The 25,338-nt window shown below is 44.1% G+C and overlaps 2 protein-coding genes across 2 annotated transcripts in view; both read right to left on the bottom strand.

Annotated features, from left to right (window-relative positions):
* LOC115195822 (sickle tail protein homolog) overlaps positions 1–13,070 on the bottom strand; it is a 224,151-nt gene extending 211,081 nt beyond the window's left edge. The window contains exon 1 of the mRNA XM_029756110.1: positions 12,652–13,070. Coding sequence (XP_029611970.1) covers positions 12,652–12,724 — 73 coding nt within the window. The 5' untranslated portion in view covers positions 12,725–13,070. The remainder of the gene's footprint in view (positions 1–12,651) is intronic.
* A 9,599-nt stretch (positions 13,071–22,669) lies between these two features.
* LOC115195824 (uncharacterized) lies at positions 22,670–24,831 on the bottom strand. The gene has a single exon (XM_029756113.1). It carries the CDS (start codon positions 24,456–24,458, stop codon positions 23,082–23,084), a length of 1,377 nt encoding a protein of 458 aa, XP_029611973.1. The 5' UTR covers positions 24,459–24,831; the 3' UTR covers positions 22,670–23,081.
* Between the last annotated feature and the right edge of the window lie 507 nt (positions 24,832–25,338).

The raw sequence follows: 25,338 nt of genomic DNA on the forward strand, positions 1-25,338 counted from the left end.
TAAATTGAATTATGGGAGAAATGTCAGTGGAAAAGCTTTTATATCGAAGTCAACTTGGAGTCACGCGATGACGTTGTGTGGTTCTCCCACTACGACTCGTCGGGAAAGCATGCAGTTTGTTAGGCTACTGATGAAATAAGTTATGATGAACTTCACAGGGTGGTGAAAGCACAAAGTGATGCCCATTTCCAAAAAATATCAAGGGTTTTATTCTGGTGACATGATCGTCGATGTCTGGCTGCCGTTTGACAAATAAAAATGATCTTGTTCTTATGTCCATAATAATCTCCTCATCTAGGGTGTACGTGCGCCTAGCCAAAAGCACCCTGGTATTGGCACGTGCACGCTAGCCAACAGCTCTAGCCAAGAGTGCACGTGCCAATACCAGAGTGGGCACACTTGCTATATAACATCATATTTGTTTATTTTTGTAAACATCAGTAGAGTTGAAAATGCAATGGAAACTCATATCACTTTTTATTCAGTACATGGGAATTTAACCGCAAAAGCTATTTTAAATGTGCACTACGTCATCACGCACAGACTTTTGTCTGCAAACAAGTCAATTTGATGGAAACGTATTGTTTTTATGAGGATAATAGAACATTCCCAAGAAACTCTGTCGCTAATTGAATGGAAACCTAGCTAAAGACAATGGATCCCGAGTGGCGCAGCGGTCTAAGGCACTGCATCTCAGTGCTAGAGGTGTCACTACAGACCCTGGTTTGATTCCAGGCTGTATCACAACTGGCCGTGATTGGGACTCCCATAAGGCGGTGCACAATTGGCACAGCGTCATCTGGGTTAGGGTTTGGCCGGGGTAGGCCGTCATTGTAAATAATAATTTGTTCTTAACTGACTTGCCTAGTTAAATAAAATAAATTCAATGGCAGTTCTTACTTTCACCACAAGGGGTGCTTTTGGCACTAGCATTGCCTCACAGGCAAGATTCATGGGCAAAAACATGCATGTGCCACCCAAAGCTCTTGCTAACAAATTAGCAGTCTCTCGCTCAGTTACTACATTTGTATTAACAAACCAAACATTTCAATACCGTTATAGAAGGTAAAGTAAAAATCCAAACCAGTCCGTGCATCAATACCGGTATATGGTAAAATACAGTTTACTGCCCAGCCCTAATACACACACACAGAAAAGTATTGCTCAAGTCCAACAAAAAGGAGTTTCTGGAGCCTTTGTTCATGTTTTATCTGTGCCCCTGCAAATGAAAAACAAGCCTGAGGAAGTCTATCGCTCTTGGGGTAAGTTTCTCAAAACCAAGTGAATCGCAAAGTGTCTGGACACTTTTACAACATGCAATTAACATCCAAAATATAGATTTGGTTAAAAAAAGATGACTCTATCCTTTAAGTAATTGCCCCATGTGGATAAATACATACATTTTTTTTTTTTTACTGAATGTCATTGTTTAACCACTGGTCGTAATAGTGCATTTCTTGAATGAGGAGAGTGGTATGTCGTTCAACGGTGCTAAACAATACACTGTGTGTTTGTGTGTGTGTGTGTGTGTGTGTGACAGAAATGCTGTGTTGACATTGTCTGCCTCTCCACCAGTGATCCGGATCGTCTGATTCATTTGGACACTCATCCAAATTAAATTGGGTAAATAACAGGTTTATTAGAGTCAATAAGGGCATATACAGTAGGTATAGGGATAGATAACACCTATTAGGTAGAGCCAGTTTGTTCATGACCCCATACACACACACACACACACACACACACACACACACACACACACACATTAACACTGTCCCATTTCATTCTATAACCTATTTGAAATGCTTCTTTGTACATGACCTCGTCTGAAACTTCAAAAGGGAAGGCTATTTGAATCACACTTATCTGTGCCAGAAATGTACGTTCCCAGAGCACCCTTGAAAAACAGTGTCATCATTAGGACTGGCATATCATGGATAATTAGAGGTTTGGGGCGACACACAGAGAATGTTAATAAGATACACATAGTGCCTCATAGAGTAGCCCCCAATAAGGCAGATCACCATTAAATCGCCAAAAGAGCAAAGGGGACATTTTCAAAAACACAGCTCAAAGGGGAAGGAACACAACAAATTGGGTGGCCAATTGAGACCTCCATGGGAGTCAGTGTGTCCGGCCCAAATAGCACAGAGGCCCCGGTCAAAAAGCAGCGCGCTATGTAGGGAATAGGGTGCCATTTGGGAGAGAGTCTAGCTCTTTATACAGTTTTACAGAGGAGCGGCTTAGATTAGGTTCTCTAATCCCTGCAATGATGGGGAAGATGTTTGTTTAATCAACAGTTGTATCCACAGGCTAAACTGAGCTGTGAGACGGTTGTTGTGTCTAGGAGCACTGTGTGTGTGAGCAAAACAGCCAGTAGGAGTCATTAAGTGCCCAGTGTTGACTGATACACGTATCATCTGTTTTCCGAGCAGATGGCCAGCATTACCTCCAAGACCTCAATCTGCTTCTTCATTTGTGCATTTGATGCCGACCAAGGTCAAAGCATGCCGTGACCTCATAAGTAAACAAACCAGGGGTGGCATGTAGTATCAAGTGTCTCAGAGTATGAGGGTTGACTTGATACCCGGGGCAGGAAAGACCTGATCCTAGATCAGCACTCCTAATCTGAGACACTGAGAATATGGGCCCTTGTGCAGACCCGAGAACCCATTGCGGTTTCTTCTGTGTTAAGAAACAATACAACAGGGGGAGACACTGAAAAGACTGGAGCAAAGACAGCCAAAGAAACATCTGGTTCCTTTCCACCACATTCCACCACTGTCCCACAACACAGCAGTGGAGAGACTGGAGTACACAGGAGAGTGTGGATGGAGAATTCATCAGACACGCGAAGCAGTCTGATCCAATAAAATTCAGTCGACATGAGTGGTGTTTCAAAGATCCAATCAGATTCCTCCAGACATGATTGGCACTTCATAGCGGGAACACCCCCTGATCCACCAGACATTCCCACCTGATATACCAAACCTCTTGATCATCCAAGCATAAAAATACCAAGTCTTCTCCAACACACTGCAGTCTCCTCCAACACATTGCATAACTCTCCACATTCCCATTGCTTTGTCCCAATTCCCATAGCTCCTTGTTTTTGTTATTTTGTCACAAACACTGACTTAGCGTTCACCCTTGAGTGGCTATAAGCCTCTCTTGTTACTAGTGGTAATTGGTGGCTCACATGAAAGAAGCTGTAATGTTGGTTGGTGTGTGTGTGTCCGTGCTGTGTGTGTGTGTGTGTGTGTGTGTGTGTGTGTGTGTGTGTGTGTGTGTGTGTATGTGCGTGCCTGCCTTCCTGTATGTATACAGTGCCTTCAGAAAGTATGCACACCCCTTGACTTATTCCACATTTTGTTGTTAAAGCCTGAATTCAAAATGGATTACATAGATTGTTTCTCTCACCCATCTACACACAATACCCCATAATGACAAAGTGGAAACATGTTTTTAGAAATTGTAGAACATTTCTTGAAAATAAAATGCAGAAATATCTCATTAACACACCACTGAGTTAATACTTTGTGGAATTACCTTTGGCGGTGATTACAGCTTTGAGTCGTCTTGGGTATGTCTGTATGAGCTCTGCACATATGGATTTGGGGATTTTTCCCTATTCTTCGTTGGAGATTTTCACAAGCTCTGTTAAGTTAGATTGGGAGCTGCGGTGAACAGCAATCTTCAAGTCTTTCCACAGATTTTTTATGTGATTCAAGTCTGGACTTTGGCTGGGCCACTCAAGGACTTTCTTGTTCTGAAGCCATTATTCTGAGGCCATTCCAGCATTGCTTGGCTATGCTTGGGGTCATTGTCCTGTTAGAACGTAAATATTTGCCCAAGTCTAAAGTTGTTTGCGCTCTGAAGCAGGTTCTCATCAAGGATTTGCCGGTATTTGGCTCCATTCATTGTTCCCTCTATCATTACCAGTCTCCCGTTCCCTGCCGCTGAAAAGCATCCCAATAGCATGATGCTGCCACCACCATGCTTCAAGGTAGAGATGGTGTTAGATGGGTGATGAGCTGTGCCTGGGTTTTTTCAGACATAGCGCTTAGCAAAATAGTTACATTTTTGTCTCATCAGACTACAGAATCTTTTGCCTTATTCTCTCAGAGTCTTTCACATGCGTTTTGTAAACTCAGGGTGTGCCGTCATGTTCCTTTTTCTCAGGAGTGGCTTCCATCTGGCAACTCTACCATAAAGCCCAGATTGCTGAAATGCTGTAGAGACTGTCCTTCTGGCAGGTTCTCCCATCTCAGCCAAGGAACTCTGTAGTTCTTTCAGAGAGGTCATTGGGTTCTTGGTCACCACCCTAACCAAGGTCCTTCTTGCCTGCTTGATCAGTTTGGTCAGACGGCCAGGTCTAGTCTGGGTAGGTCCATATTTTGGTCTAGTCTGGGTAGGTCTAGTCTGGGTAGGTCTAGTCTGGGTAGGTCCATATTTTGGTCTAGTCTGGGTAGGTCTAGTCTGGGTAGGTCTAGTCTGGGTAGGTCCATATTTTTCCAGTTTCCCAATGATGGAGATCACTGTGCTCTTGGAAACTTTCAACACTCTAGAAATTGTTTTAATCCCTTCCCCAGATATATGCCTCATCACAAGTCTATCTCGGTGATCTATGGACAGTTTCTTGGACTTCATGGTATAGTTTCTGCTCTAACATGCACTATCAACTGTAGGACCTTATATAGACAGGTTTCTTTCTAAATCATGTCCAAACAATTGAATTGGCCACATGTGGACTCCAATCAAGTTGTAGTGACATCTCAAGGATGATTAAAGGAAATTGGATGCAACTGAGCTCAATTTGAAGTGTCATGGCAAAGGGGTGTGAATACATACTGTATGTAAATGAGATATTTCTGTGTTTAATTTTCAATAGATTTGCAAAAATGTCAAACATGTTTTCCCTTTGTCATTATGGGGTAGTGTATGAAGATGGGTGACATATTTCTTTTTTTTTTTATCCATTTTGAATTCAAGCTGTAACACAACAAAATGTGGAATAAGTCAAGAGGTATGAACACTTTCTGAAGGCACTTTGTGTGTGTGTTTCAAGCACTCTCCTTCAGGCATAAATTCCTAAGAACGGCCTGAATGTTTAGTCTGTCCTTAATACTTCAAATTAGAATGAAATGTCAGGCGGCACAAGAGTGCATTTGCCGCGCGGCCAGTAAAAGGCAAGGCCTGGGAGAATAGATCTCCTTTCTTAGAGGGGTCACTGAAGAGGCTGATCTGAGTAAATCAGGAAGCAGAGAGGAGATATGGAGAGGTCAGCAGAAACACGGGGAAGAGAAATGCGATAGACCAGGAGAGAATGAATGCGGAACCATTGATTTTCTCAGAAACCCTTAAGGTGGGCGTTTTCAGGAACCCTGTTTGCGTCCCAAATGACACCCTCTTTCCTACATAGGACACTACACAGAGCCCTATGGACCCTGGTGCATTATGTAGGGAATAGAGCCCACTGGAAATGTTTTTTCTTTATTGGTACCGCTGTCACCTTTTAACCTCGAGCCAAATGAACATCAAAATTAAATACATTCTGTTATGCCGAAGGCTTCAAAGCATGCACAGCATGTGGCTTAATTAAAACTTCAGCAAGTGGAAAAACGATGCGTCTGTCTGCAGCAGTTTGTTCGGAACATCTTTTCAAACGAATAAATTAGGGGACATTTTTTAAATAATTAAATTAAAAAATTGGCAAACAGGTCTATTGTTCTTTGCGTCCTTGTAATTCAGCACTAAAAACACACTTGACATCAACTCAAGGGTACATTAGCTTTGATCTGAAAGCTGTCACCCCCAGTTAAAGTTAACAAAACATGAGCATGTGTTACTCTTACTCTGAGGGTGAGGCTATGGACTGCTTTTGAAATCGTATTGTTTCAGACACAGTAACTTAAGAGCCTGGCTTTAAATCCAACGTGAAAACAGCTGATTAGCATCTCTGGAGGGGCTATTTCTAGCAGGGAGGGAAGAGTGATCAGTCTCCTCCTCGGACCGGCGGAGGGATGAACGGACGGACGGGTGGGCGGACGGACGGCAAGCAGACAGACAGACAGATCGACAGACGCATTCAGACAGACAGACAGACAAAAAGAAAGGCGGACAGACAGCCGGCTGATGAAGTCAGGGTATTTCACACATCCCATCGCACCACTAGGAGAAAGGGACTTGGTTGCAGTAACTAGCCCTGGTTGAGTTTAATGGACTTGAGTTTAATGGATGTTAGAGAAGAAACACCTGGTGGAGATCTCTGTGTGGTCACCGCATATTAAAAATATCCTATTGTACCTTAACTTTCACACCCGTGAGCTGTGTTGAGAAAAGTACCTTCCCGCCGGCTACTCTGACATTGGCACAGATATCGTCTGCGTTCCTGTACATGTAAATCAGCACTGTGTGATTCTCATTCCAACGCGGCACTTATCGACTCCCTTTGAGAAGAGGCATCATTAAGATAACATTAGCATGCTAACACTAGACATTGTGACAAATGAAAAGTGATTTGACCTGACAGTCCGCAAATGAATCACAAATATAGAATGTGTGTGTGTGTGTGTGTGTGTGTGTGTGTGTGTGTGTGTGTTGTTGTGTGTTTGACCTCGCCACAAGGAGAATATCATATGAGTAAACCAACACCCCCGCCCTAGCCCACGCTATCTCCTGACGACAGAGCCCTGTTTCGGTCATGCCCCTCCTCGGCCCTCACTGTCGTTCTATGGTGGTTCAAAACAAACCCTGTCTGACTAACCCCTATAATCAGAAATGTGTTCACCATTGCTAGAGTTAGTTAACTTTCCCAAAATTCCCAGGTTTTCCAAAATAGATTCTGGAATCAGGAAGGAAAAAACTGGAAATCTGGGAATCTGCTAAGCAGGATTTCTGGAAAACCTTGGGATAGCATGAGGCTTTCCCATTCCAATATAGGACTTTCCTCTCCATTATCCCTTACAAAAAAGTGTTGAGGCCACAACGTTTTGTTTTGTCAGTTCAGTTAATAATGACTTTCAGTCATTCCAGCATCATTAGTCAACATATCAGTTTACAACTGGATTAAAGTCATGGATTCATGTTGGGGTCCTGCTATGATCCAGGTGCCATTTGCTTCTTGTCTACATAGGCAACCTGATCCTCCTGTATGCATCTGGTGAAATTAGATGAGACTCAGCACTCAGCCCTGTGGTATCCCAGAGAGACGGGCCTGCCCTGGACGCTAAACCTAGCAGCTGCCTTTTAATCCAGGGATAGAGAGAGAGAGGGAGGGAGGGAGGGAGGGAGAGAAGAGTGAGAAAGAGAGATTGATGGATGTTTGGGAGGGAAACTTAACACTCCCGTCACCTGGCTCTGGACCACAGGATGGAGGACTGCTGCTGAAGAGGCCATTTTGTGTTTCCCTCCCAAGCCATTCTGCATACAGTCTGAGCCCTGCCCTACACACAACCTCCTCAGCACTTTTCAACCCTGGCTCTGCCCCAATGCATGTCCCTCTCTCTCTCGCCACACATGACTCACACACACATCATCCGGGGACAGGAATACCCATGCGCGAAAACTGATACCTGTGCCAAAAGTTGTAGGTATCGTCCTCTACGGCTGACGCACGCACGCACAGTTCAATGTCCTGACAGGGCTGTGTGTAGCAGCCTATTCTCTGGAGGGGATTTGCAGAGACTGGCAGACTTCCATTGTCTGCCCTCACGTAGCATCGTCCGCAGGCTATTGCGCACAGTGCATATAAGCTTGGGATATCAACAATTTAAAGTTGGCCTTTGTGGGAGTGACCATAGAATTCTATGGGAGTGATCTTACTGAGTAAAGGACTTGGCATCATTTAATTTGAGTGAATCACACGACTGCGAGGCGTGGGTCCAAATGGAGGCAGGATCCAGGCAGGAACTTGAGGTGCACAAATTACATATGGGAGAGGGTTAGGGAGAAGGTGTTCTGGGAGATGATTGGTTGGCAGATTAAGCCAATGCCTATATGCCGAGAGTTTCACGTTTGGCACGTTGGTCCAGCAGACTCTTCGTGCATTTTGGTGGAAGTGTCTGGGAACATGATTAGCGCTCACGTGGCCTGTCAATCACCCTGTCGCCGTGGAGATGGGCTCAGCATTTTTCTCATCATTATGACGTCCCAGAGTGGGTGCATGCACTGCAGCAGTGACCAGAGAGGTGAGAGAAACAGCTGCGACTATCATATGCCTCACAAGCAATAAGCATCATTACACATCATCATCCCCTCATTGCATTCACCATAATAAAAACACATTGGCCCCTATTCATAAAACCATTTTCATAAAGCATCTCAGAGTATGAGTGCTGATCTAGGATCAGGTCCCCCTGTCAATGTAACCTTATGAATTATGATCTAAAAGTGCTAAACTGATCCTAAAATCAGCCCTCCTACTCTGAGACGCTTTATGAACATGGGCCGCTGCACGTTCTACTAGAGAAACAGTGTCCGTTTCTAACCGTGTGTCCTCTGTGACTGTGTGCTGTTGTGGTGCACAGTGGGGCTGAGGTACCGCTGGAAAAAGAAGTGGTTCAAGGTGAGCGTCACCTCGACAAGACAGACAGAGCGCACAGTGATCGTCAAGCCCCTGTACGCGCACACTGCGTCTATCTAGTAACGGCATCAGGAGTGCCCAGGAAAGACGGAGAGAGCATTGTGTCCACATACTGCAAGGACAACTGCTACCTAAAGTAAGATGTATCTGGAGACATTAAATGTGTGAGTATAGAATAGAGCGACTCGGACATTCTCATCTGTGTTTGGCTCGTATCCCATTGGGGGCAATACCAAACCCCCTACTAATCTTGCTTCGGTTTAGTCATGCTTTAGGCTGGTGGTAAACAGTGCACGTGCTGTTGCATTGGAGGCATAATGTGTCTCTCTCTTCTGAGTTGGGGAAGATCCAGCCTGGGTTCAAATACTACTTGAAATCATTTCAAATACTTGCCTGGTGAAATGAAACCAATAGTATAGTCCAAACAGTGTAAACCCCGCCCACCTGGCAATGCAGGCAGGCTAGAGCAAACGCTCAAAGCATTTGAACAACTTCAAATAGTATTTGAAACGAGGTCTGGAGCATTATCTATTATTCTGTAGCTTTCACGGGCCATATTTCTCATAAACCACGTTTCCGGGGCCAGACAGCATCTCTAGCTATCTCCTCAGAGCACTTGCAAGCCAGCTGGCTGGAGTGTTCATGGACATATTCAATCTCTCCCTACCCCAGTCTGCTGTCCCCACTTACTTCAAGATGCCCCCCACTGTTCCTGTACCCAAAAAAGCAAAGGTAACTCAACTAAATGGCTATTGCCCTGTAGCACTCAATTCTGTCATCATGTGGTACTTTGAGAGACTAGTTAAGGATCATATCACCTCCACCTTACCCAACACCCTAGACCCACTGCAATTCGCATTCTGCCCCAATAGATCCACGGATGATGCAATCGCCATCGCACTGCACACTGCCCTATCCCATCTGGACAAAAATTATACCTATGTAACATCGCTGTTCATTGACTACAGCTCAGCCTTCAACACCATAGTACCCTCCAAGGTCATCCTTAAGCTCGGGGCCCTAGGTCTGAACCCTGGACTTCCTGACGTGCCGCCCCCAGGCAGTGAAGGTAGGCAACAACCTCCTCTACGCTGATCATCAGCACAGGGGCCCCATAAGGGTGTGTGCTCAGCCCCCTCCTGTTCTCTCTGTTTACCCATGACTGTGTGGCCATGCACGCCTCCAACTCAATCATTAAGTTTGCAGACGACAGAACAGTGGTAGGCCTGATTACCAACAATGACCAGACAGGCTACAGGGAGGAGGTGAGGGCACTGGCGGAGTGGTGCCAGGAAAATAATCTCTCCCTCAACGTCAACAAAATGAAGGAGTTGATCGTGGACTTCAGGAGGCAGCTGAAAGCTTAAAGTTCCTCGGCATACACGTCACTGACAAACTGAAATGATCCACCCACAGACAGTGTGGTTAACCTCAGGAGGCTGAAAGAATTTGGCTTGGCCCCTAAGACACTCACAAACTTTTACAGATCCACCAATGAGAGCATCCTGTTCGGCTGTATCACCGCCTGGTACGGCAACCGCACCGTCCAGAACCGCAGGGTTCTCCAGAGGGTGGTGCGGTCAGCCCAACGCATCACCGGGAGCACACTGCCTGCCCTTCAGGACATCTACAGCACCCAGTGTCACAGGAAGACCAAGAAGATCATCAAGGACCTCAGCCACCCGAGCCACGGCCCGTTCACCCTGTTATCATCCAGAAGGCGAGGTCAGTACAGGTGCAGCAAAGCTGGAATCGAGAGACTGAAAAACTTTTTCCATCTCAAGGCCATTAGACTGTTAAATAGCCATCACTGGCCTGCCTCCACCTAGTATCCTACCCTGAACTTTGTCACTGTCACTAGCCGGCTACCACCCGGTTACTGATCCCATCACCATAGAGCCTGCTGCCCTATGTACATAGACATGGAACACTGATCACTTTAACAATGGTTACATACTGTTTTAGCCATTTTATACTGTATTCTAGTCAAGTCCATCCTATTCAACAATTGCTGTACATATACTATTCTAGCCACGTATTCTTCAGATATACTACATATTCTATCCACATATTGTCATGCCTGCTCCAGCTCTCCATCTCTGGGGCTCAAGGGTGCCAGGCTGCCCTTCATTACGTACACCTGTCACCATCATTACGCGCATTAGCGCTCACTGGACTCACCTGGACTGAAACCATGCAGTTTATTAGGCTACAGATTAAATAAATGATGATGAACTTCACAGGGTGGTGAAAGTGCACAGTGATGAGCTTAATGCGCCTATCCAATAAATATTGAGGGTCTTATTCTGGTGACATGATGATCGATGCTTGACTGCCTTTTGACAAATACAAATATTCTCCCTCTTATCCATAATAATCTCATCATGTTGACTAGTTTACCCGCACAGCCTACCAGCACTGTATCTGCGAGCTGTTGGCTAAAGCGAACGTTCCAAGACCAGGGTAGGTACATTTTCTATATAACACAACGGTTTTTGTGACAAATCAGTAGAGCTGAATATGCGATGGAAACACATTGAACTCTAGATTTTTATTTGGTAGATGAAAACTTAAGCAAAAAAGTAGATTTTGTGTGCACTACATCATCACGCATTGATTTTTATCCACAGCAGGTCAGTTTGGTGGGAATACACCACTGGTGGGACATTTTGCAGATTTCTTTTATGTGGATTGTAGAATATTTGCAAGAAAATCTGTTGCCAATTGGAAGGAAACCTAGCTATAGAGAAGAATAAAAAGAGACTGCACTTTCTATTCTCTTTATGGGCATGAAAAGGACAAAAGGAAACAGAGATCAACTCCAAGGACAGAATGCTACATCTCCCCAAAGAAACCAAAATGTAGCATTTGTTCCAGAGTTTCTGCTATTTCACAACAATTTCCCACTTGGTCTATGTCACCCATTACAAGTTTTAACCTGAAGTAAACTTGCACCCTCTCAACATTACAATAGGAAGTGAGAGCACTTTTCTGGTACAAGCTGGGACAGCGAGGAGAGACAGGCATCCATATCCTGTATGCTTCTGCAATTCAGGTATCCACAGCAATTAGGGAGTGGCATTACTAGGGTCACTTTGACAAAACATAAAAGCTCAGGGGCCGTATTCATAAAACGTCTCAGAGTTGGAGTGCTGATCTAGGATCGGGTTCCCCCTGTCCATGTAATCTCATTAATTCTGTTTAAAAGGCTAAACTGATCCTACATCAGCTAAATCAACACCGGTATCAGACGCTAGATAGATAACAGCCCTGGTCCCCGACATCCAAATAGACCGGAACATTCATATTCTGAGGATGTCTATGGCTTGGCAGTGAGCCTGATGTGGTCTAGCTAGCCTTGATGACCGTAACATCCCAGAGAGCAGGCACCCTGCCGGGCTTAATGCCATGGGGCATCAGGCATCAGTGGCCCCTATCACTGTCAGTGGCCCCTGTCAGTGCCCCTATCATTAACTCCAGGTGACAAATGAGCATTATGACAGGTGATGCTACTTGAGATAACACACAGCAACTAAACCACACTCCCGTGGCAAACCCATAAAATTGGAAGCAATACTTAATGTTCCTTGATTGGATTATATGGAGTTAAATCCATTATTGAATCCATGATTAGTCTAAGTACTTGTAATGCATTTATAACATAACATATGTAAAGGGAAATGAAGTTAATGTTACAATCCCAAAATAGAGGTCTAGATAAAACAGTTTATGTATAAAATTATATGGAGATTGGGAGCTTTTGGCCAAATTAATAAGCACATGGGGGAAATATGACCGGGTGCAGGGGCTGTGGTTACTACAGAAAATATTGTAACGGTTTAAACGTAGGCTATAGCCTTATCATAGTATCCCATGTTCGTCAACATACGTTTAAACAAGATAATTAGAAGCCCATCATTGACCAAATATATAGACTGCCATATCAGCATTTTATATATATATATATATATGACTTCTCCTCCAAGCCAAGGTCAGTGTGGACACAAGCTCGAAACTTGAAAGCAGAAAACCAAGAAGCAAACACGAGTATCAAGAGTAGCGCTTACTGTGTAATTTGGGGCTGGCTTTGCGGTCAGTGGAAGGAAGCTGGTCCGCGAACTGCACCCGATGTCCCGACATGTTCGATAGGCTGGCTACCTGTCAAGTCAGGGGCACGGTTGCACCAACACCGTCGCTCAGTCGCAGTTTGTTTCAAAGTATCCCACAACTTCCAACGATATGGTTCTTTCGCAGGGGTGACCGTCTCTTGCTGCTCTTGCTCGTTGGACTCGCATACAGCTCGAATATAAATATCGTTCAGACTGTATGTCATTCAATCTCGCTTTTCCTCACTCTATGCCAGTTGCAGGCAGCAGATGCCAATACTGCAGCAGTAGCGGTCAAGGCAGCCTGTGATCCGACTCCGCTTACTACCGCGCTTACCTGAATGACTGCGCGCTAGTTGTGTGTGGAGCACTAGTCCATCAGCGAAGCGAAGAGAGTGGGAGAGGCACCGGCTAGGCTGAGAGGAAAAGCTCATGTTTTTGTGCATTACAAAACTTTGCTATCCACATGACTGCAGAACGTCATCACAGTTTACAGCCGCTGTTATTATTTTAGAGTCAGAGGAAATAAAACATGTGGCCATTAAATAGCCAAAGCTAACGTTAACCAAGTCAAACCAGGCATTAATATGTTCAAAGACAAACTTCATAAAATGTATTACAATAGCAAAAGTAGGCCACAAACGTGGGAAAAAGTAGACATAAGACGTAGCCTACTTCAGGCTATTAAAACGGGGACGATGACGGATATGTGCAGGTGACGTCCTGACTAGTATTCTGCAAGCAGCACAAACGATGACGTCACTCGTGTGGTAATTAAGAATCCTTCAAAATGAAAGCCCGCATTTCAAAACAGTAATGTGGATAACTCATTTACAATATATTACATTTTAATCAATTTCCATTTTATTGTGTTTATATGCAAATGCAAGAAGACATTTATCGAAAAAATGACAAATATGCTTCTAAAAAAAATGTTTTAACCACTATCCAAACCACTATTTGGGTTGTAGAGAAAAAACGATTCTATGTGCACAGGTAAAAGTGGGGTTTGGAATACTCAGTAGGGTCTTTAGAATCTATAAATTGTGTTATTTCTTGGAGGACTGAGGTCTATATACCCAGCATCACTATCTACACCAATCATTCCATTGTCTCTCTGACATTTGCAACATGTTTTCAATATTCAAATTCAATCTCCAGCTGTCCCATAGTAATGATCAGGGTTTCTCAGCCAGTCGAAATCATGAATCAGCTGGCATACCTTTTATGGACATACAGTACCAGTCAAAAGTTTGGACATACCTACTCATTCAAGGATTTTTCTTTATTTTTACTATTTTCTACATTGTAGAATAATAGTGATCACATCAAAACTATGAAATAACACATATGAAATCATGTAGTAAAGCAAAAAAGTGTATTTTATATTTAAGATTCTTCAAAGGAGTCACTCTTTGCCTTGATGACAGCGTTGCACACTCTTGGAATTCTCTCAACCAGGTTCATGAGGTAGTCACCTGGAATGCATTTCAATTAACAGGTGTGCATGTTAATTTGTGGAATTTCTTTCCTTTTTAATGCTTTTGAGCCAATCAGTTGTGTTGTGACAAGGTATGAGTGGTATACAGAAGATAGCCCTATTTGGTAAAAGACCAAGTCCATATTATGGCAAGAACAGCTCAAATAAGCAAAAAGTAACAACAGTCCATCATTACTTAAAAAATATTTAACTAGGCAAGTCAGTTAAGAACAAATTCTTATTTACAATGACGGACTACCTCGGCCAAACCCTAAGACTCCCAATCACAGCCAGTTGTGATTCAGCTTGGAATCGAACAAGAATCTGTAGTGACACCTCTAGCACTGAGATGCAGTGCCTTAGACTGCTGCGCTACTCGGCAGCCCAAATCAAGGTCAGTCAATCCGGAAAATGTCAAGTACTTCAAAAGTTTCTTCAAGTGCAGTCACAAAAACCATCAAGCGCTATGATGAAACTTGCTCTGATGAGGACCGCCACAGGAAAGGAAGACCCAGAGTTACCTCTGCTGCAGAGGATGTGTTCATTAGAGTTACCAGCCTAAGAAATTGCAGGCCAAATAAATGCTTCACAGAGTTCAAGTAACAGACCCATCTCAACATCAACTGCTCAGAGGAAACTGTGTGAGTCAGGCCTTCATGGTCGAATTGCTACAAAGAAACCACTACTAAAGGACACCAATAATAAGAAGCAACGCTTGGACCAAAAACCACGAGCAATGAAGATTAGACTGGTGGAAATCTGTCCTTTGTTCTGATGAGTTCAAATTTCAGATTTTTGGTTCCCAACCGACGTGTCTTTGTGAGACACAAGTAAGTGAATGGATGATCTCCGCCTATGTAGTTCTCACCGTGAAGCATGGAGGAGGAAGTGTGATGATGTGGGGGTGCTTTGCTGGTGACACTGTCTGTAATTTATTTAGAATTCAAGGCACACTTAACCAGCAGGGCTACCACAGCATTCTGCAGTGATAAGCCATCCCATCTGATTTGCACTTAGTGAGACCATCAATTGTTTTTCAACAGGACAATGACCCAACACACCTCCAGGCTGTGTATGGGCTATTTTACCAAGAAGGAAAATGATGGAGTGCAGCATCAGATAACCTGGCCTCCATAATCACCCGAACTCAACCCAATTAAGATGGTTTGGGATGAGTTGGACCACAAAGTGAAGGAAAAGTAGCAAACAACTGCTCAGCATATGTGGGAACTCCTTTAAGCATTCCAGGTGAAGCTGGTTGAGAGAATGCCAAGAGTGTGCAAAGCTGTTATCAAGGCAAAGAGAGGCTACTTTGAAGAATCTAAAATATAACATATATTTTGATTTGCTTAACACTTTTTTGGTTACTACATGATTCCATATGTGTTAGTTCACAGTTTTGAGGTCTACACTATTATTCTACAATGTAGAAAATAGTAAAACAATTAAGAAAAAACCTTGAATGAATAGGTATGTCTAAACTTTTGACTGGTACTGTATACGAAAGATAAAACGAAGTGCAGCTAGTTTGCTGTCTTTCCAGCTTCAGTTTGAAGTGATTGTGTTAGCTGTGTTGTTGGCTAGCTCCTCTGAACAACAGTGTCCTGAAGAGAGAGCACATTTTCTACGCCAGGTGAAATCATGCATCATTAGCTCATTGTTATGGATGTATCCAAATAAATGTCACTAGAAAACAACTAAAACAAACGCACATGGAGCTACTTTGCTGTTATTCTGGGTCGCGTCCATAGATACAGAATAAAAGACTGAACGACTGGGTCGCGTCTCTGGCAACCGAACCGACAGAACGAACGACCAGCCGGCTTGGGTAGAAACCCTAGATTTGTGTCGGGACTCTATCTTGTGGAAGGATTAAATATTACGATATTATTATCAAAATAACGTTTAAAAAAATATGTAAGTCATTATTTGAATATGTTGGTAACCTGTTGTTTAAAAACGATAAGGTCTGGAGGTGGTCTTAAGAAGAGCCGACCAGGCTTTCATCCAGGTATGCCAACAGCGGTGGACGAACATCTAGGCCGAGGGTACGCTGACTTCTTCCTCTTGCTCAAGGAAGAGTGGAGGCTGGTAGCCCAAGGAACACTTGAAGGGTGAGAGACCAGTGGCCGAGTAGGGAAGGGTGTTGCGGGCGTACTCCACCCACACAAGTTGCTGGCTCCAGGTGGTGGGGTTGGCAGAGACGAGGCAAAGAAGAGTCGTTTCCAGGTCCTGATTGGCTCGCTCCGACTGGCCGTTAGATTGGGGATGAAACCCAGAGGACAGGCTGGCCGATGACCCAATCAGGGTGCAGAGTGCCTTCCAGAACCTGGACAAGAACTGAGGACCATGATTGGAGACCTTGTCGACCGAAAGACGTGTCTCATCATAAGCTGGCCCGTCTCCTTGGCTGAGGGCAACTTGGGAAGGGGAATGAAATGTGCAGCTTTGGAAAACCTATCCACAATTGTAAGGATGGTAGTGTTGCCATCTGCCAGGGGGAGACCAGTGATAAAGTTCAGGGATATATGGGACCAGGGGCGGTGAAGAACAGGAAGTGGTTGAAGGAGGCCAGCCAGAGCTTGCCTTTGAGTCTTGTTCTGTGCGCACCCAGTGCAGGCGGCAACGAATTCGGAAACTTCAGGAACCAGGGTGGGCTTTTTGTCGGATGAAAGCCATGGTTCAACGGGACCCTGGATGACAGATAAGTTTAGGGTAATGAATGGGCCCATTCCAGGACCAGGGACCGGACATCGGGCCGAATCAGGGATTTTTTACTGTGATGTCATTGAGACCCTGGTACTCGATACACAGGTGCAGTGTTTTGTCCTTTTTTTCCACAAAGAAGAACCTTGAAACAGCAGAGGATGCAGAAAGACGAATGCTCCCTGCAGCCAGAGAGTCCTCAATGTACTCCTCCATGGCCTTAGTTTCTGGGCTAGACAGGGAATTAAGCCGCCCCTGAGGCAGTGTGGTGCTCGGGTGGAGATCAATTGCGCAATCGTAGGGATTATGCGGAGGAAGGGATGTGGCATGAGCCTTGTTGAAAATCTCCCGGAGGTCCTGGTACTCCGCGGGAATGGAGGAGAGATCCAATGATTTTCCCAAGCCCGCAGGAGGACGTCCCGTGGCAGGCTGCGACGCCTTAAGGCAATGTGCGTGGCAGAATGGGCTCCAACCTAGGTCTATAGCCAGTAGCCCAGTTGATCAGGGGGTTGTGCCTCTGGTGCCATGAATATCCCAAAACCACAGGAACATGAGGAGATTCAATAAGTAGAAACTGTGTGGACTCATTGTGATTGCCTGACACTCGCAGGTTAATGGGAACCTTACTGTGAGTGACCCTGCCAATGGAGCATCTGTCCAATGCTCTAGCATCCATGGGAATGGAGAGGAGTTGTGTGGTGATACCCAGCTCAGATACCAGGGTAGTGTCGATGAAGCTCTCGGCAGCCCTAGAGTCAATGAGCACCCGGAGAGATTTAGACCGGTCACCCCACAGCAGGATTGCATGGAGTGGAGAACAAGTAATGGGAGTTTGGAGACTCCCAGTGTGACCCACCAGCATACTGGTACCTAATGATAAGACTGGTCTTTTACTGAAAAGGTGGATATATAATGTCCTGTAGTACCACAATACAGGCAACGGTTGGAGTTTAGCCTGCGTAAACGTTCATTAGGAAACAATCTAGCCCTGCCCAGCTGCATGAGCTCTGGAGGAGACGAGTCGCCAGACCCCGATGATTCCCAAGGGGACTCGGGTGACTTTGGATTCTCTCAGGAAGGCAGGCGTCGGGGACTTCCGGGGTTCTTCGGAGGAAACCGTGGACGAGCAAGTGTGGCCGAGAATAGATCTCCTCTCCCTCCTGCTTTCTCGTAGGCACCCATCGATCCTTATGGTCAAGGCTATGAAGGAGTCAAGGTCAATGGGTAACTCCCAGGCTGCGATAATTTCCTCTCATAATTCAGGAAGGAAGGTGTCGACCAGGGACTCCGGGTTCCAGGCACTACCGCGTAGTCTGCAACACTACGGAAGTCTTGACGTAGATGAAGTAGCTTCCGAGCCGCCTCTCTCCCGGACACAAGGTATGTAGTCCTTCCATAAGGTTCTGAAGTAGCTCCTCATGTCTTCCAATGGTGGCTCCTTGCAGGCAGACAGCGTTGCGGAGCTGGTCCGAGTCTGCTGGGTCAGTCATGGCCAGCTCGTACTATAATGACACAGGATGAGACCCAGATGCAGACACAGGAGGCAGATGGTTCGAGTCTCAGACATGTATTATATACAAGGGGTAGGCAAATAGCAGGTCCAGGACAGGCAGAGATCAATAATCCTGATAAGAGTCAGGAAGGCATAGAACGGCAGGCAGGCTCAGGGTCAGGGCAGGCAAAAACAGGTTGGAACTGGGAAGACTAGAACACAAACTAGAGAGAAGGAAAAACACGGGAAAAACACGCTGGGACGACTTGACGAGACAAGACGAACTGGCAACAGACAGATAGTAAACGCAGGTATAAATACACAGGGGATAATGGGGAAAATAGGAGACACCTGGTGTGAGGTGGAGACAACACAAGACAGGTGAAACAGATCAGGGTGTGACAGAGTCATTGTTAGTTGTACATTTAAGACATGACTCTGCTGTTGTACTGAAGAATTTATTATTTTTTTCTCTTGTATAATAAATTCTATACATTAGTTTATACTGGATTAAGCGTACATTTTCATTAACTGTAATTTCATTAGTTATGACCCAAGATTCCCTCCAAATTGTGCCAATATCAGTTATTTTTAAGTCTTCATTACTGTCACGACCTGACCAGTAAAGGGGTCATTTGTAATTGTAGTATGGTCAGGGTGTGGCAGGGGGTGTTTGTTTTGTATGTTTTGGGGTTTTTGGTCTAGGGGATTTTGGTTCTAGTTTTCATTTTCTATGTTTCGGTTTCCAGGTATAGCCGAGTGTGGTTTCCAATCAGAGGCAGTGTCTTTCGTTGTCTCTGATTGGAAGCCATACTTAGGCAGCCTGTTTTCCTTTGGGTTTTGTGGATGGTTGTTTTCCGTTTTGTGTAAGTACCTGACGGAACTGTTGTCGGTTTTGTTATTTTTGTGTAAAAGTGTTATCTCGTTAAAATTAAAGAAGATGAGCACTATACCCGCTGCGCCTTGGTCTGTCCTTTACGACGCGCCTGACAATTACAATAGTAGTTCTGACTCAAATAAGATTCCCTCAAGGTTGCTCTGATGTCCAAAATATAAAAAAATCGAAATTTTGTGATATGTAATTTTTAAGTTGCATGTATTTGAAAATATCTACATTGGTCACTACAGAGGGTAGTGCGTACGGCCCAGTACATCACTGGGGCTAAGCTGCCTGCCATCCAGGACCTCTACACTAGGCGGTGTCAGAGGAAGGCCCTAAAAATTGTCAAAGACCCCAGCCACCCCAGTCATAGACTGTTCTCTCTACTACCGCATGGCAAGCGGTACCGGAGTGCCAAGTCTTGAACAAAAAAGCTTCTCAACAGTTTTTGCCCCCAAGCCATAAGACTCCTGAACAGGTAATCAAATGGCTACCCGGACTATTTGCATTGTGTTCCCCCCCAACCCCTCTTTTACGCTGCTGCTACACTCTGTTTATCATATATGCATAGTCACTTTAACTATACATTCATGTACATACTACCTCAATTGGCTCGACCAACCAGTGCCCCCGCACATTTGCTAACCGGGCTATCTGCATTGTGTCCCGCCAACCCCTCTTTTACGCTACTGCAACTTTCTGTTTATCATATTTGCATAGTCACTTTAACCATATCTACATGTACATACTACCTCAATCAGCCTGGCTAACCGGTGCCTGTATATAGCCTCGCTACTGTTATTTTTCACTGTCTTTTTACTGTTGTTTTTATTTCTTTACTTACCTATTGTTCACCTAATACCTTTTTTGCACTGTTGGTTAGAGCCTGTAAGTAAGCATTTCACTTTAAGGTCTACACCTGTTGTATTCAGCGCATGTGACAAATAAACTTTTATTTGATTTGGTCAGTACAAAATTGCTTTTGAATTCTGTCATGGCTATAAATGTATTTCCTGTTACCAAGTCATTTACAGTTTCTATGCCTTTAGTCTTCCATGTGGACCAATTTAGCGGGTGAATTCTGAAAAGCTATCCTTTTTTGGGAGTGATATTGGTTCTTGTAGAATACGTTTAATTTTCTTCCATATTTTGATAGTGTTCTTAACTATGAAGTTGTTAATGTTCTTAGCTTTATCCTTTGAAAATAGACAAAATTGTTTCTGGGGATGAGAATGCGCATCTTCAATATGTACCCGTTGTTCCTCTTTAGTACATATAAAGGTAACACTTTACTTCACACCAAGTGTCATAACATCATGACAGGGTCATAACCATGTCATAATATGTCATGACAGCTGACATAACTTGTCATAACCTGTCATAATATGGTCTTAACACTGTCATGACCCATATATTTACACCTGGTGTGACATATATTGCTTTGTTTTATGGCTGGTTATGACACCTTCGTACGAGTGTCACATTTATTCAAATATGTTTTTTCCCTGCCAAGAAATTTCCTTTCATTTGAAAGTTTGTTTCTTAAATCCTTTGTTGTTACTGTAGCAGCAGGTAGCCTAGTGGTTATTTGGGCCAGTAACAGAAAGGTCGCCGGTTTGAATCTCCAAGTTGACTGTGTGAAAAAATGTGTGATGTGCACTTGAGCACCGCCCTTAATAACCCTAACTGCTCTTGTAAGTCGCCCTGGATAAGAGCGTCAGATAAAATTAGAATAAACATGACTCTGGGTTTGTTGGGCGGCAGGTAGCATAGTGGTTAATAGCGTTGGGCCAGTAACCCTAATTGGGCCAGCGTTGGGCCAGTAACCCTAAGGCCCTTTTTTAACCCTAATTGCTCTGGATAAGAGTGTCTGCTAAATCATATTTGAAATAACTTGGAGAAAATACATTGATGACACTGTCATGAAGCATTATGACCATAATATGTGACTTTACTTGGACTGAGAAAATAGGCTTTATGACACTGTCAAGAAGCATTATGACCATCATAATCATATAAGCCCGATAGGCCTATCATGTACATGCCCTTATATCAGTCATCAGTCAAAAAGAGGGTGTCTTGTCCTGCTCCTGAAATCTGCTCCTGCAGTCATTCCAGTCATCAGCAACAGAGCATTGGGGTAGGTGCATGTCTGACATCAATGTGTGTGCATGATAATTGAATATGGTAAATGACTATATATATATATATATATATATATATATATATATATATATATATATATATATATATATAAAACATAAACATACTGTTGACACGTAGGCTATGGTGTGTAATGGAATGTTTTGCCTTGTGTGGTAGGTTTTGAGAGTTTTGACACTCTTATGTAGGTGTCATAACCAGCCATAAAATAATGCAATATATGTCACAACCGTTCAAACTATATATGTCATGACAACGTTTTGACCATATTTTAACAGGTTATGTATGACAAGTTATGTCAGCTGTTATGACATATTATGAAATTGGTTATGGCCATGTCATAATGTGTTATGACGCTGGGTATCAAGTAAAGTGTTACCCATTTAGCTATACAATGCCTTCAGAAAGTATTCACACCCCTTACGCTCGTGTTGCCAGCATAATATCCTGCTGCTGGGAGAACGGTAGTTATGTTCTGGGGGGGGGAGTAGCCAGGAGGCTACGTGAATAAACGTTCCTTTGCACACACCAGTTAGTGTATTCGTATTGATGCTATGTGTAGGCTAGGCTACTGTCTATCTAAATACCACGTGAAATTCTAATTAGTTCGACTTCAAAGCCTACTTCGCCATGTTTCAATCAATCCTTTGAAACAAATCAATTGATGGGGTCTAATACGCCATCTAATGGTTGTGCAGGGGAATAAAGCAAAACATAAACTCAGCCATTTGTATTGTTACTCAATGACAGCACCCGAGAATGCCCCTATTCCATGTCTAGATAGAAAGTGTGTGTGTGAGCATTATCTTGCATAGAGATTTAAATAATGTCAATGTAAGACAGAAAGTAAAATGAACAGCAAAAGTGTTATTTCAAAATGTATTTATTTATATTCATTTAACCAGGCAAGTCAGTTAAGAACAAATTCTTATTTACAATGACGCCTACACCGGCCAAACCCGGACGACGCTGGGCCAATTGTGCGCTGCCCTATGGGACTCCCAATCACGGCCGGTTGTGATACAGCCTGAATACAAATTATTATTATTAAATGATTATTTAAAAACAATGTTGCTGTTTGTGCTCCAAGCACCTCACAAAGGCATAAAGCTTGGCAACACAGCTTAACTGTAATATGTAATAATACAAAAATAACTGTCAATGAACCAGTCAAAAACCTAATAAATAGTCTCACCTAAGTGCTCAAACATAAAACGCATCAATGTAGCCTATAGGGAAAAAACACACAATCTCCTTCAAGTGTCAATTTTGGCATTTAGAGTATTTACAACACAAACATAAAAATGTTACATGTGCGCTGCACTTCGGTTACAATAGAAAACGTAGAAAAATAAATGAATAAGGCAATGTTGAAGTCACACACACATATTTAAAGTGCAATCGATTTTGAGAGAGAGAGAGAGAGAGAGAGAGAGAGAGAGAGAGAGAGAGAGACAGTATGAGCCCAGGGTGAGTCGTGAGTTGGGCTGTGAGGAGATGTCCTTAGCACAGGGGCCAACAGGGGCTCCAGGTGCTGACTGAGGCCCTCTCAGACCTCAGAGGACAGAGGCTCCACTACTATCAGCAGAGATGATTGGCCCATTACGTAACAGCTAGCCTACTTTAACACACAGTAATATTTCAATGCAGCAATCGGATAACTATTGGTTTCAAATGTGACCATTTTGTTCGATGTACATTTTAGACAGTGACGCTGCCATCGACTTGGCCAGCTCTTCATCCCGTTTCCTTTGCACCTGAGAATGACGGAACCAGTCGTCATACTCTGGGTTGGCCACACACCTGTCCAGCAGGACATCGTAGTGTCCGTTACTGAGCCAACTCAACCAGACAGCGGGTTTGGACGAGTCCTCTTCCCCCAGGTAGTGCACCATGGTTGAAATTGTGGGACTCTCCAAGCTACCTCCAGTGGTCAGGTAAATGTTCACATTCAACATCTGACTCATCGCCAGAAGCTCCGGATAGCCCGCCCAGGCACTGTCCTGCGCTGCGTTGATCAGGAACTCCCCGACATCCCCCTCAATGATGGGGTTAAACTCATCCAGGTGGTCGGCTATGTGGTGCATTGTCTGGTCTCTCAGCTCCTTGTGCATAGACTGCTCTCCATAGGCGGCTTTGCACACCGCCCTGTACAGACAATTGCCGTCAGGGATGATGTGGAATCTGTACTTGTGTACCTTCTCCTGAAGGTATTTGTTCTGTTTCTCCACTTCCGCTATGTAACGCGTCACTTTGTCGTCCTCACATTTATCTGCTTCTCTCCGCGGAGAGGGAGGGGGCTCCTGTAGGACATTGAGCTCAAAGAGCTGCGCCTCGCCAGATGGAAAGTCCAGGTCTGCGCATTCACTATCATTTATATTCTCACAGGAATCCAAGATACCTTGGCCCAAATGGGTTGCCAGGGCCTTCAAGTTCTGATGGCGTTTTGGGCTTACAATGTCCCTTGTAACAGTTTTTCCTTCCCCATTTGCCATGTTCATTCTCTCCTCACACTTTCTGTAACTTGGTCCATCTTTCTTGTCAAAATGTATCAGGTTATTTTCACGTTCAACCTTTTGACTATCACTGAAAAAATCCCCTCTACCTCTGAAGTGATCAATGAAGTCCACAATCAAGTCTGTATCCAAATGATCCTCTCGGTCACGCGGCTGAATCAGGATATCTTGTGAATATGAGTCTGATGGAGCCCGTTTGGTTTGGGTTTCCTTTATGATGTGCACTGGTACGGATCTCTCAACTCCGTCAGGCCGACGAATGATTATCTCTGCGGTAGAAGTGTAGTAGACTGGCTTCATGGAAGCAGCCTCGTAACATGAAAAACCAGCAGGCATGTTTGCAGTAGATTGAGTCTCTCCTACAGTATTCCTGTTAGTGCCTGCTGGAATAGGCCCACTCGGTTTATTATTCACAGAGGAGCTCGTTGTTGTTCTGGACAAATGGTCGGTAGTGGTACCACTTGTGATAGTTATCGAAACTTTGCGAGAGGATCCGGGATAGTGTGTCAACGCACTGCTGTACAGCTGCATTTTGAAAGACTCGCCTTTATACCATATGCTGGACACCAAGTGTTACGGAAAGATGACAACAAAGTCTAAAAATACAACCAGTCATCAACAACAGCTAAATGGCAGGGTACGTTTCCATGGATCGACGGTCTTGTTCCCGCTGTCACACATAGAGACCGAGTTTAGCCATCTTGCGTCAGCGCAGTTCCCCTAATTTTAGACAGGAAAAGTGTAACCTGACCCACTCCACTTCATCCTAACTCATTGCCAACAGTTGAAGTAGTTGTACGTAGAGCAGTAATGACCACAGCGAGGGAATTAAAAGGATTTGATGACTGTACACACTCGGGACGTCGTTTGCCCAAGTCGGCGGCGTCAAGGGCGGCGTCGCCATTCTGGAATGCACAAGGCGTGCCAAAAGCTACATCACGGTTACGCGTAGGGACATGCGCAAAAAGACTCACAAACCCTATTACTTCTTGAGAGTAAAGTGATGTCCCGTCCTTAAAAGGTTTATATGGCCCTATAAAGCTTTTTTTTATTCGATTTTATTGGATTCAATAAAGCCTAATGCATTTTCTGTCCATGTGCTTTTTAGTGGTTATTTGCCAATGTAGGCTACTTTCTGTGCGTAAAAATGTCAGTCATGTTGTCATAGGCGTCGTAAGGATTGGACCAAGGCGCAGTGGGTAAAGTGCTCATCTTCTTAATTTATTTAAAGAAAACACTTAAACTAAATAAACAAACGATGAAACAGTTCTGTAAGGCAACACAGGCTATACATGAAAACAACCACCCACAAAACAAGTGAAACAAACACAACTAAATATGGCCTCCAATTAGAGACAACGACAACCAGCTGCCTCTAATTGGAGGTCATTGCCAAAAACCCAACATAGAA

The sequence above is a fragment of the Salmo trutta genome, chromosome 6 (genome assembly GCF_901001165.1).
Source record: "Salmo trutta chromosome 6, fSalTru1.1, whole genome shotgun sequence".
Lineage (NCBI taxonomy): Eukaryota > Metazoa > Chordata > Actinopteri > Salmoniformes > Salmonidae > Salmo > Salmo trutta.